Source organism: Cyanistes caeruleus, chromosome 4, assembly GCF_971803275.1.
Source record: "Cyanistes caeruleus chromosome 4, bCyaCae1.hap1.1, whole genome shotgun sequence".
Taxonomy (NCBI): domain Eukaryota; kingdom Metazoa; phylum Chordata; class Aves; order Passeriformes; family Paridae; genus Cyanistes; species Cyanistes caeruleus.
Genome location: NC_141704.1, coordinates 75,298,278 through 75,312,097, shown reverse-complemented (window position 1 = coordinate 75,312,097; position 13,820 = coordinate 75,298,278). Strand labels below are relative to the sequence as shown.

The following is a 13,820-nucleotide window of genomic DNA, read 5'->3' as shown; positions in this document are numbered from 1 at the left end:
CCCATTTTTGAGTGGAAGGGCCTGTCATGTTGGACACAGTACCTGCCTTCAATTAAAGAACATAAATTAGCCCTTAGTGCCAGAAAAAAAATCAAAATGAGGGCCAGATTGATGGACCAAAATAAAATATGAGACAGGAAAGATTTATCACCCCCACAAAAATGTTTGGAATACACACTGGAAAGAAACTTCAAGAAATGCATGGAAATGCTTTGAAACGGGTGTGACTCACAATCACTTTGAAGGCTAAAACTTGAAGGCTCACTTTCTTTGGAAAAGGTTCTAAGATTCAGAAAGTGTATATTGCTCTAAGTGTGGGGGCCTGGGCTAACTTTCCTTTCCCCTCAGTACCCCAGCACCTTGTGTTTTGTACTTCAGCTTTGGGGAAAGGAAGTGGGTTGAGATTGTCACCTCCCCTTCTGCTTGGGTAGAGCATAGGATAAAGCACGGGAAAATGCAGACCTGCGTGGAATCACTCACCAGGGCCTCTCACACAAGGAAAAGGAGCAGGAGACCTGCAGAACATCCTAATTGTGAGCACTGAATACTAGGAGTTTTCAAAACAAAGGGTTGGAAGGGATCATATCATTTTACCTAGAGGTAGTGGCTCAAGAGAAGATGAAACTGGATACAACTCTGGGAACAAATTTGGTGTTAATACTATGCATGTGAGTTCGAAGTTTATTCATGAGGATTCAGTAGGGACATTATCAAGCATCTCAGCCTTAAAATGAGTTGACTAATTATTTTCTGGCCTCAGGGTCCTTCTTTCTAGCAGCCCAAGGATGGGTGAAGATTGGTGCTCATACGGCTATCACTGAGCTGAGTATTTTGCTGTAGCTGTTCCCAAGAAGGATGGGATGTCAGCGTTTTGTGCACATTCTGAAATGATAATCTACGTAAATCCAAAAATCCACTATTTGTGGGGGTTTTTTTCTGAAAAAATTGCAAAGAAAACAGTGGAAATAGCTGTAATTACAAATAAGGCTTTGAGCTCTTCTAGGCATATATATATATATATATATATATATATATATATATATATACACACACATATAAAATACATTAAAAAACCACAAAGAAGTAAAAGATACATCAGATCACTGAACTTATTCTGTCTGGAAGGAACCAAAGTAGAAATCATTAACTGTAAAGCTATCACAGTAGCAATGCAGAAGAAACAGAAGGAACATTCAGAGGAACCTTCTCTTGATGCTGCACATGAAATTCAATTACTTCTAAGGACTTTTAGACTTAAAAGTAGCAAAGTACCTTTGGACATAGGGGAGGGATCTTCACATTTAATATAATGTGTGCTTGCAGTGCTTTTTGCTTTTCACCAACTCTTCCATGCCACAAAATAACTCAGGAATAGGACTGGCTGGGGATAATTTCAAATATGAGGTGGTCTCACACAACTGTGCAATAGTGAAGATCATCTGCCAAAACCAAAAAAAATTCACCCTAGATCCTTTTCTCTGAAACAATCTTTTTAGTGATTTACAGCTGGCTTCCAGCACATGCTGGAGAATAAATCCACCAAGAAATCACCAAGTACCTGCTGTCAGCAACTGCAGTTAATTGTGCACAATGGCAAGTGGCAGCTCCATTGGGAAAGGATGTTGGAGAAACCCCACAGTAAATGACGGATCTGAAATGCCAAGCGCTTCCAGCTCTGCAGGTGCTTTGCCCACTGTCTTTTACATTTATGGAAAGACTGAAGTTTTTTTACCAACATAAAATTAATTCAAAGAAATCAACAACTGGGACATGATGGTTACATCTCTTGTCTTTTTGGTCCTCATTTTGGAGCCATCCAAAGCTGAAGGACAATACAAACATTAAATGAGAAGAAGAGAAAATACCCATGTGGTCAAAGAAGCCAAGTATCCTAAACAACAGAAGTCCCATCTCTCCCTTTCCTACCTGTTCTCATGTGCCCTGTGCTGAAAGAGAGACCTGCAACTCTTCCTTACCTGCCAAAATATGTTCCTCCAATTCCAGCTTTATGACAAGCCCATGCTTCTAACTTTTTACTTCTAAGCATCTTTTGGATCTTTTTGGGAGCAGAGGGAGGCCAGTGAAGGAGACAATTGGCAACCCTTCCCTTCTTTTTTCAAAATTTGAGGGAGTAAGTCTTTCCTATTCCACTACTCAAGTTGCAACACAGAATGGAGTGGACCTGTGTCCATCACACTAGAAGGTAAGAGAGAGAAGTGAATTTTTTTAAGTATATCAACCTTCCTTATTAATGCTGCTGGTGGAGAACAGTTTTTTATTGGAAGCATCTGAAATTTTGATGGTTTTCTTCCATCAAATAATGAATCCCTCACAGTTGTGCTTCAGAACATCAGCCCACATTATGCCATCTTACAGCAATACTGCAGACACAAACGTTTCAATACTGAAACGTTTCTTAAAACATTTGCAGGGTGGAAAGAATACAGTGGCATTTAGGGAGGAATCACTGTCTACAGATCATTCCAAAAAACCACCAAGTTAGGAAAAATACACAAATGGATTTGCATTTTTAAAGCATCTATTGCCTCATGAACTGTTTAAATAAAAAATTGATTTCCAAATTCTCCTGCTGTCCACAGTCGGTGTCATGTTCTGGTAATTTCTTCCTTGACTTTTCAGCACAGGACATGCTTGCCTAAAATCTGGATCATCAGTAGGACTTCCCTGCTGCTCACTCTGGACCTGAAGCAGAATCACTGTGTCAGCAGCCTGTCACAGTGATTGTTTATTTGTGGTTGTCAGTTTATCAGTTATATGGTTCATTCTTATGCTCCCCCCAGTTCCTCACAAGTTGGTTTGCCCCTAAGAGTTGTATCCTCCCCTGAACTGCCCTTCACTGTAAAACCAGCCCCTGATTCCCAAACCTTCCCTGCCTGTCACCACAACCCTGCCCCTACCCCTTGTCCATCATTGTAAACCCTGCCCTCTGTTCTGGATCCTTCCCTGTCAATCCCCTAACCCTCGAGGCCCCATTGGCCTGCATGACTGGTCCTGTCCTCCCCCTCATCCCAGTTGGTCCCTGCATTGTAACCCCCTCCCTTCGCTGGATTCCCCATTGGCTGTTTGTTTGTACCCTCCCATTGTGTTACTGCTGTTTAATTTCCAAAGCACAGCTGTGCTCATCGCTTTTTGGTTCCTGACTCCCCTTCAGCGATAAGCTTTTTTCGGACGAAACCCCACACTGAGAGCCTCCTCCTCCTCCACCTGCTCCTTGACTGTGGCTGACAAGCCTGCCTGTTGAGCACAAGGCTCAAAGGTTCTGTCTTTGGCGCTGATGAAGCCAAGGTAGTTCCTGACACCTGGTGTAGCTGCTGGTGTGTCTCCAAGCTAGCCTGGGCTCTGGCAGAACCGTGTCAGCAGCATTCCCATGAGTGTGGTTCCACAGTGAGGACAATGGGTCTCTGCTAAGGAAAGAGACACAAAAACAAATGGAATGCCCTCAAAGGCCAAGGTGTGGTGTTCATTAGAGAGGCAGTGGAGGTGCAATGTAGGAAAGCTGTACACAGGTGCGGCCCACAGGAATTTCGGGAGAAGGAAGAGCTTGCTGAGGTGTCTCAGATAATTCCTGATGCCATCTCCTCTTCAGCTTGTGTGCTCTCCTCTGGCTGGCCCCAAGCACTGGCAGCTTTGACAGCAGACCCAGAACTGGTCACTCTTGTTGGCATGACAGCCTTTCACTACTGAAAACCCGTCAGGGCTGTGCCTGAGAGGGATTGTCCCCACTGTAAACCCCTCACAGCCTCTGGAAGCACTCCATGCAGACACTTTTCCTGCCCCATCAAGCTATAGTGCTGATTTCCATCCTGCTGTTCTTCCAGGTAAAAGTGGCCTGGGTGCTTCCTTGGGAGCCAAGTCAAGGAAGCCCTGAGCAAAAAGCAGTTTGTCTCCCTGCTAGAGTGCTGAGGGTGTGTAGCCCTGAAATTAAGCCTTCTGATCTTGTTTTTCATAGTTGTAGCTACTTTCTCAGGAAAGTAACTGTAAACATAGATGTTTATGCATTCCTTCTAAGAAATGTGTATTGATGGAAGTTTCACAGGACCAGTGTGCTTGGGAAGGTGGTAACTTAATTATCCAATCCCTGGTCATTGTCAAGAATCTATAAATACTGGAATCAAGTAATAAAGTCACAGGTTTTGTTCTAACACTGAAGGTAGTAGTGTGAATCATTTCATGTCCTCTAGCGACAGGGGTGTAGGTGGGAAGGCAGGAGAGGCCTTTAAAATCATCTCTGGTCCCTCCTGAATTGATCTTACCTGGCCCCACCAGAGTCAGGCCCCATGATTCCTACCGCAGACAGGATGCAGAAAACACAGGACTCCCTGCTTTTCTACCAGAGTCCTCTGGCTTTTCACCCTGAACTGCCCAACATGTTCCTTTTCTCGACCCTTGTCAGGTTATCTCCCTGGGATCCCTGTCATGCCAGCCAGGCATGTTCTGAGGAACAGCTGCTATGCTCCTGAGTGACTTCCAAGAGGCAACTGTAATATTATCCTTTTTTTTATTGTTGCTGGCTCCCAGGATACTTCCTACCTTATGCCCTGCATCCTTTATTCATCTTACTTTACACATTACTTTTCTGTATCTCCTCCATGCACGTCCTTGAAGATAAGGAGCCCAGACCACAAACACCACAACCTCTCTGCACATCTCTAACGTGCAACATTTCCCTACTACTCTTCACCTGCATGAACACCAAGGAAACCAGAGCAGCTCTCAGAGCACCTGAGCTGCAGGTGGAGGTCCTGGGCTTGTCCCCTGGATGCTCCCAGCACCACAGGAGCCAGCAGTAGCCTGTAGTCCTTTATTCAGCCACCAGAAGGGATTATTAGTGGTTGAAACAGATTTCTCAGGGCAGTGCTGAGGGAGCTTGGTGGAAGGTCCTTCAGCTGTCCATCTCCAGCCCAGTGGTCTGCAATGTGAGGTTATTGTTTTTTTGGAAAGGAGACAGGATTAAGGATCTTGGCAATACTAACAAGTAGAAAACACCAGGTGAAATCCCTCCGTCTCCTTAGACCCAAAGGATGTTCTTCACACATCCTCAGAGAAGCCAGCTTGGTGGTTACTGCAGGGCACTCATTCCCTTGTACTCCTGTCAAAGGCGTCTTCCTGTGGAAGCAGAACTGGGATAAGGTCACTGCTGTGCCACACCAAGGCACAGAACCCCAGCTTCAGACCATCCCCACTGAGCAATCTCCTTATACTTCAGAGGGTGCAAGGAGGAAGGGCCAGCAGCTCCCGATCTCAAATTCTTTTCAGATTTCCAAATGGTCTTTCCTTGGATAGGCAGGGAATAAATTTTCAATTTTCAAATGATGAGAAGTACTCCAGTGCTGCTTACTATGCCTCCTGCCCGTTGCTGCCTAGCAAACACTAAACACTATTTCAGCTGCTTTGTCCTTACTGGAGATTTGCCTGGCATGGGTAAGATAACTGACAACAAGTAAGTTCTGCTTCCTGAGCTACACTCTTCCTCTAAAGAGCTTTGGTTTTTCTCCCCAAGGTTTAACTCAAGTTGCTTATGGAGAGGGCTGATCCTGCTCTTTATATGTCTGTCCATACCCACTTTAAGGAACAAATGCACTCTGTGCTTAACAGCTGCATCTGGAAAAGTCCCAAGATTTAGGGAATACAAAATTACACAAATGCTTCTAACATATTACATATTACAACTGCACAGACACTAAATGTAGCCACCATAGTTTAAATAAAAAAAAAAAAGGGCTGCTGAACCTTTTGCAGCCCTGCAGCAATTCCCAACTGGCATTTTCAGAGAAAAACACAGTACCCTGCAGCTCCAAATCAATGACTTGTTTTCCAAGGCAAAATAAATGTAACACCTTGAAACAAAGTAAGCACATCACACCCTGGTTTAGAGTAAAAGGGAGGTATTTTTAGAAGCCTGTGAGATCGACAAATGCAGACCCAAAAAGTGATATGTGGCTTGTCCATGCCTCCATACAGAAAAATTTGGGCTACAAGTCTCAGTAGAGCCACATACACAACTAATACAAAGCCACATATTTTTTTTCCCAAGACTAGTGGATGTAAGTGGAATGGGAATTCCTGTGCTGAGCTTATAAATTCAGAACTGGTTCCTCTCCAATTACTTGTTACAGCAACAGGATGAGAGAGGTTGGGGGAGTTTCTTTTACATTTTGAAGTTAAATGCTTCTCTTTTGGCGAACATTTCAATAGAGATTTCAAGAATCAGCAGTGTCTAGTACAGTCACTGGCACCTGATAAACATACATTTGGTAAATAATCTGGCTGGTATTATCCTGTAAACCAATCTAAGGGATCGATAATTGAGACTTTAAGCTTTAAAATACTGTCAGTTGCATTGCGAATCCATGTGTCTGCAAAGTCTTCTACAACATTAGAAAACTCAGCCCATTCTGACTTTTAGGGAGAACAAAGGCGTACATTGTACCTTTAATTACCTGTCCTCCAGATGCTGAAATAAAATGAAACATGCCTCTTTTTCACTCTTAGTTTTATTATAAAAATCAACATTTCATTTGTTACAACTCAGTTTATAGTAATAATTGGAAAGGATTTTTGTACAAGGTTTATATACACCATACAAGTAAAGCACTTTATTTTACAAAAAAAAAAAAAAAGAAAAAAAAAAGTTAGTGAATGAGTGAATAGAGCTGGCCAAATGTTGGCCATTATAATATAAATATATCCTTGCAAAGCACCATCGTACCGAAGTTGATGAACAAGAGACACCAGCTGGGTTTAGACAATGACAAACAGTGATTAAAGCTTACAAAAAAGAACAAACGTAACAAACCAAAAACAAAACGAAGAGTTAAAATCTGAAAGCAGCACCAGATCCTTCACTTGCAAACAAGGCTAGTTCAGCTTAAGCCTGGTGGTATCCTCTTTACAGAAAAACACTTCCCTTTTCTGCTGACTCTTCTCTGCGTGGCTTAAGGCTACAGACATTTTAATCAGGACTTCAAAGCTGCTCCTGGTTCAACTGAAGAGAGGAACATGGCTCTCCAAGAGTTTGTAACAACCACCCTGTCTTCTACTAGGACAATCCTGAAAACCCTGACACTTGGCTTACCCTGCACAGTTCTGATGTGAATCACCCAGTCCCTATAAATGCACAAATCACTTCCCTTTTGAAAGGTGGAAAAGAAAGAAAATTGTGGATCATTACTGTAGTTTGATTTCTTTTAGACAGAAAATGACTGTTCTGTAGCCCTTTTCAAGCTATTAGTTCATTCCTAACTTATTTGCAACATTTATCTGTCACCTTCCATTAAATTAAAGGTTAATTTTCAAGCCTGACCAACACCAAAATGCAATTTAAAAAAATCTCATTGCTTAGAAAGCAATTTCCGAACAGCAATGCTCAAATTATTATTGCACTCAATGAGCCAGTTATTTTTCTGTTGAGAACTAATAAGTAATCTGCACAGTACAGGTTCAGAAGCAGATTATTTCACAATACTGTGTGACAAATATGCTCAAGGCAAAAAGGTCAGGAAAAGAAAGTGATTGATTTCTTCCTAAGAGATACTATGAAGAATCATATCCAATAGCATGTGTGACCAGGGAGCTCTGTAGTTAAGCAGTTCCCCACAGTATGGTGCTAATTAATTAATCTGAGATTTGCCAAGCAATCAGGAATGGAAATAATATTCAGACAGTGGCCTTTTCTTTCTCTTAGCACAGGTTTAACTATTTTAAAGCTTAAACTGTGTTTAGGACCTGCCAATGAAGCCATCTCTAGAGAATGGGCTTTAATGAATAGAGAAGCAAGGCAGAGCTGGAGACCACAGCACCATCAAGGCCCAATAGTGTAGTAAATAGGAATGACAGGGATTTTCCCCATGCACTTCACTTGCAGCTGACTGCACCACCTACCACGTCAAGCAGTTTGGGTGCAATTGTCTTCATAATTATGCTAGAACTGCAGCAGACTGCTTTTCATGTCCCTACAAAACACAGAGGCACTTTGCAAAATGGACTCCAAAAATTGGGGAATAGTATAAAAAATGTGCTTCCTCTCCTGCCTAGCCTGACAGAGCATTAAACAGAGCATTCAGGTGTTCTACTGTCTGTCATATGAGCTGGCCAAAAGGAGCCCAGGGTAGGTGAGACACAGCAGAACAACACTCAGCATTGGCACTCTGGGAGTCAGGGAGGCTGAATCGATGCACAAGAGAAAATGATCAGCTTTGGGTAAATGCCCATTATCAAAGAGTTGGGTACCTGCACACACACTGGTACATGCACATGGGAGGGAAATGCTGTTGCAGAAATTCAGAATTTACCATGCAGAGTTTCAACTCACAGCAAAATGCATCCCTTGATATCAAATGGCTCACTTATGTATTTTGCATTACTGTAAATATTTCAATCAATGTATATGCACAGGTTGCATGAATTTATATTCATGGAAACAATTTTCAAATGTAAATGCCATGTGTGTGTTCCATTTATCACATCCAAGTTATTTCCTAATAAATATCTTGGTATCCAAAAGCAGTGGGGAAATGAGGAGTACCCTTAGGAAGCTATGAACTGCATGCAGCATTACATGCCAGGTATAACTTTAAAAGGCAGACTTAGCTGTCATTAATGCTGCCATTTAAACATGCAGTCAGTTTTCAACAAATTATGCTGTAATGTCTTGTTGCTTTTTGTTTTTTCTAGCTACAACAACAGATTCTTTCCTTCCAGACTGGGCATGCCAGCTATTCCAATCACCAGACAGTCAGCTAAGAACACTGCCCAGATGTCTACAGAGAGGATAAAGTACTCAAGGGTCTCTGTATTAATGCCCGAACTGTACCTGATGCTGTAGGATAAGGACCCTTTATGCTTAACTTGAAGGATAAGGAGTGATTTTCACTGCCATCAGTGAGATCCCTTCCAAGCTAATACTACAAACTCACTTCACCAATCTCCTGAATGGGCATGTCTGTATTATTTACGGTCCAAACACCTCAGTGAATTGGAGAAGCAGGAGATAAGATGATCCTCATTGAGGAAAAGAGAGAATATGAATCACAACTGTCTCAGTGGCAAAGAGGAGCAAAGAGAAAATGTTCAGTCTCAGTGTTTATCCATTGGGAATGTGTCAGCTGTGTGTACTGGTTGCATCAATGCTTCTGCAATTTGGAGATCTGCCCAAGAAAAGCTTCACACATCAGCACCTCTTTCAAAAATTTATTCCAGATTTACTGAGAAAATACAGGTATTTGCAAAATCAGATCATCGTTTTCTGCTCAGACAAGGAACAGCCTGTTCTTTATGCTGGGCATTTTCAGTGAAAACCCCCAGCCTGTCCAATTCCCTTGTCATGAACCTCTCAGAGGCAGATCACCCAAAATATTTGATGCACAAATTGAAATACCTGTATCAGAAAGACTTGATCAAATGCTACATGGAATTCTATGTCTACCCCACAGATTTCAGTTGGGTTATGTGGATGTAAACCAGCACAGGAGGCAGCAAGATACATATGCAGAAAATGTCTTTCTTCTAAACAAATCCTTGCTAAATTAACACACAAATTTACCTGCAGGAATCTCCCTCTAAGAGGATGCCTCAGTGAGGCAGTCCAGCTGCACCAGAAAGAGGATACCACTCTTTAAGCTCAACCATCCTGTAGCTTTTCAAAAAGAAATTGGCACACTGAGAAACACATTTTGCAAGAAGACACCATTGCCACTGCAGTACAAGCACTTGGACTGAGATACAACAATACAATATTCTTCTGAGTTCATTAGTGCAAGTTTCCACATGTGAACCCCACACGGAATGCTGCACATGAAAAAATGTAAACAACAGAGAAATTCTAATTCTCATCAGTGTGCCAGCCTCACCCCCAACCCTGACACACCTGCCCTCCCCCCCTTCATATATATGGTTTTGAGTTCCCTTATATAAGTTTGTAACACCCTCCTCAACATCCATCCTGCTGGACAACACAAGAAAGCTTCTCTACCAGCAAGGAAGAGCCAGAAGAACAGCTACCACAATTCCCAGAAACCTAGAATGAAGCTGGGCAAAAAACCCCTTAGTATACTATCTTCATAGATTAACAGCAATAGCCTGGAGATCACCAAGGCTTTTTAAAGTTTCTTCAGGTATTCTGGACTCGTAGGAAAGATCCTTTACTACAAATGGAATCCAAATGACACCATTTTCCTTGGAGATGAAACCAAATGAGGATCCAGTACTCCAGATGAGTGGCAGCTAGCAAGAATGACTTGTCACTAATTTTGTCAACAGCATCAATTGCAAGCCCATGCTATATTTTCATATAACTTCTCTTTTAGTTGGAACTGGCTGAGAAAGAAGCAACAGGGAACAATAAAACCTGAAAGGTGCCTCTGGAAAGTTTCTATCCCCATTCCATACCCAAAGGTGAGGAGGCAGGAGCTCCCCAGGACCTTTGTTTTGAGAGAGAAGACTCAGAGGACCAGTCTGCGAAGGCACTGAGCACCTTCAGTGGATGTGATGTCAAAAGAAGGTAGAAGTGCACAATGCCATCTAAGATCAGGTACACGGTGAGCTCTGCTGCAAACAAAACAAATTCAAAGTACTGCATTGGAGTCCAGGAGGAGTTAACAATATCCTACATTGCCCCTTAAACCACACAAATAATGTTTTCACTTGATTAAATAGTCTCCCTGTCAAAATCACCATGGTGAGGCTGACAGAAGAAGGGGCTAAATATGACAATATACAAAAATAGAGATGCGAATATAAAATGGTTTGGTTAAGAATATCTTAAAATTTGACATTCACAGCGGTTAATACTTAAGTGTTAAACTCACACAATGCAAAAGAGGAGGTATGTCAAAATCATACTGAGAAAAACTGGCTTTACCTAACACAAAACACAAGCAGTTAATACAGCAGGGGAACCCCTTGCAATGATCATCTATTTTTCCTATGGAGAGTTGTTCTACTGAAAGTTAAATGTTTCCTTACAAGGAAAAAATAATATATATATTTATATATATGATTTGTATACTGTGATATCAATATACACTGAAAGTACTGCAAGGATATATTATTAATTTACAGTAAAACTAACAATCCATGGTTAAATTCATGGTTTATAAATATGCTGTCTATATTTTATGTGGTACAAAAATATTTGACATTTTGTGGGCACTAGGTCAAAATAAGCTTTTCTTTTTTAAGGGACTAAAAATCATTCAGGTATATGCATATTACCCTTGTCAATGAAGTGAGAATCGTACTGACCTGGTGAGTCCTACCATGGTGTCAGAATGGGGAGGGTAATGATTAGCATGATAAATCACTGCATGACAAGGCTAATTAGGAGAAAACCTGGCATTTATGGCAGCCCAGTTCTAGCAGTACTTTAAATAGGAGTCTCATGAATTTAAGTGACACAGGCAGGAAAAAAGGATGAAGAAAAGACAAGAAAACTTAATTGTAATTAAAAAAAATCCTTTAAAATACATCCAATCAAAATAACTGAAATTCCAGAAGCAGGGAGAGAGCTCTAAATGCTCTTATTTGTTAAATGCATTATGGAAAACCAAAGGTGTATTAATTTTAAAAAGTGTGTGACTGATTTTCTGGATTCACTGCTATGATTGCTGTGTTCCTGTAGAAAAGAAAGCCCTTTTGTGTAAGGTTAATATCTGTCCTGACTGAATTTTCAAGTTTAACTTTGCTGGCCCTCTGCAGTTAACATAGAGGTTATTTGGCTACTTCCAAGTATCTATGGTATGCTGCTCTGAGACGGACTTCTTTATTATTAATTACTTTAAACATTTTTGGTATTGACAAAACCCACACATCATCTCGCTGGACAAGAAACATATCCCAGTCCTTCTATTTTCTTATGTGCTCAGTTTAAGGCATGTTTTTGTGTTCCATTTGCAAAAATAAAAACTTTTTGTACAAACGTCTGGGTTCTTTTATACAAAAATTCTTCTTATGGCACAAGCAGCAACTGCTGTTTAAGAAAATATATAAATATCCTTTTTTTTTTTTTTTAATTATTCTGTACAAATATCTTCAGTGTTCCTCCGCCCCACGTTTAACTGTACACTGTCCTCCCCCATCCTGGGCTCCCTCCCCCCGTCCCCAGCAGAACCTTTTGTATTTACAGCGTGGAGCGGAGGGCGCGGGGCGGGGGGCTGCCCCTCAGGAGGAGTCGGTGCAGGGGGACGGCGGCGGCGGGTACAGGTGGTGGGAGTAGCTGCGCTCGGTGTAGGGGGATGGCGGGCAGCTCTCGCAGTTCTCCTCGGCAGACAGGTACTGGCTGCGCGGCGTGGGCGGCGGCGGCACCGGCTCCGAGTCGTAGTTGAGGTCGCTGGTGTAGCCCTTGGCCGCGGGCACCCGGCGGCTCGGGGCGTAGTCGCTGTCGCACACGTCCGTGCTGCAGGGCGTCGTGGGCGGCGCGAAGTGCCGGTAGCTGTAGGGCCGGTAGCTGTAGCGGGGAGATGGAGGGGAAAAGAGTCGTTTTCCTTTTTCAAGAGCGATAAGCCAAGGTGGACAACAGAAAGCAGGACAACCTCTACAGTGATGCACAGCATCTCCTCTCCAAACTTCCCTGCAGAGGTACTACGGCGTTGGGCACATCACAGCAACAAGTGAAAGGGATGCCAATTTCTTCAGTAATTATCTAACTTGTTAAAGTAATTAATTTTAGCTCTGAGCAGCCGGTCATGTAAATTTCTGATGTGCTGCTTTACTCGTAGAAAATTCATTCTGTGCTCAAAACTTCTGGAATTGGATAGTGTGCCATGTTTGGTGTAAGTATTCTATTATTGCATTTGGGTTAAATTAATGCATAATGTTGTGGGTGCCCCATCCCTGGAAGTGTTCCAGGCCAGCCTGGATAGGCCAGGGAGTAATCTGGTCTAGTGGAAGATGTTCCTGCCCATGGCAGAGGATAAAACTGGATGGACTAAAGTTCCTTCATGCCCACAGCATTCTGTGATTCCAAGATAACTGGAGAACCCAGGTTTGCTAAGTCCTAAGTGCTTCCCATTCCCCAGATGTTTCCAGTGACCCTAGCAGTGCCTGTTCAGAGATGAAAGGAGCACCTGTGTAAGAGCTTTTGTTGTGCCACAGAAAGGAGCTGTGCCTGAGAACAATCTCTCACACAACAGACTCCCTAAGGACTTAACTGAGGTAGAAAAAGTTGCTCCTAAGACAGCGAAGCAGGAAGGGCACGGGTGTGCATGTGCCTGTGTAATAGCTGTGTTGCAATTATGGAGAGGATAATTCAATTGCCATTATGCAATTTCTGGATACTAACTTCCCCGGACAGACAGGAGGACAGAAAATTACCTGGCACACTCACAGCATTCAGGAGAAGCATTCCTTAGAGAAATAACTAGGATGAAATTCTCAAAGGCTGCTACCACAAAACATCTTCTAAAATGAGCCCAAGATAGTTTCAAGGAAAAAAATCAGAAGGGGAAATGCATGTTAACTACAAATCCCAGCATCACAGTCAGTGGTTGGGGACACAAAGGGGTGCAGCTCCTCTATAGTCAAGTCAGAAGTAAGATCAGAAGCAGCAAGACCAGTGTTTATTTTTGGGTGAAGGAGCATTTGGAAAATATTGAACACTATGCTACATCCCTAATGTAATTTTTAATACTAAAAGTCACATCAGCTAACCAGCAGGTGACCTGTGCTGATGCCTGAATTTGGTTTTTTTTCATTAGAAAATTACATAATTTTAAAAGATTTTTCATATGGCTGCAAGGGATCATTATAAACATCTGGTCTGACCTTCTGCACAACAGTGGCCATATTTTCTGCTAATGGAGAAG

The 13,820-nt window shown here is 42.3% G+C and overlaps 1 protein-coding gene across 5 annotated transcripts in view; it reads right to left on the bottom strand.

Moving 5' to 3' along the window:
* Positions 1–6,499: 6,499 nt before the first annotated feature.
* LRP6 (LDL receptor related protein 6) overlaps positions 6,500–13,820 on the bottom strand; it is a 119,636-nt gene continuing 112,315 nt past the window's right edge. For all 5 annotated transcript variants that reach the window (XM_086885887.1, XM_086885888.1, XM_086885886.1 and 2 more), the window contains one exon: positions 6,500–12,463. In XM_086885887.1, the coding sequence (XP_086742013.1) occupies positions 12,178–12,463 (286 nt within the window). In that variant the 3' untranslated portion in view covers positions 6,500–12,177. The remainder of the gene's footprint in view (positions 12,464–13,820) is intronic.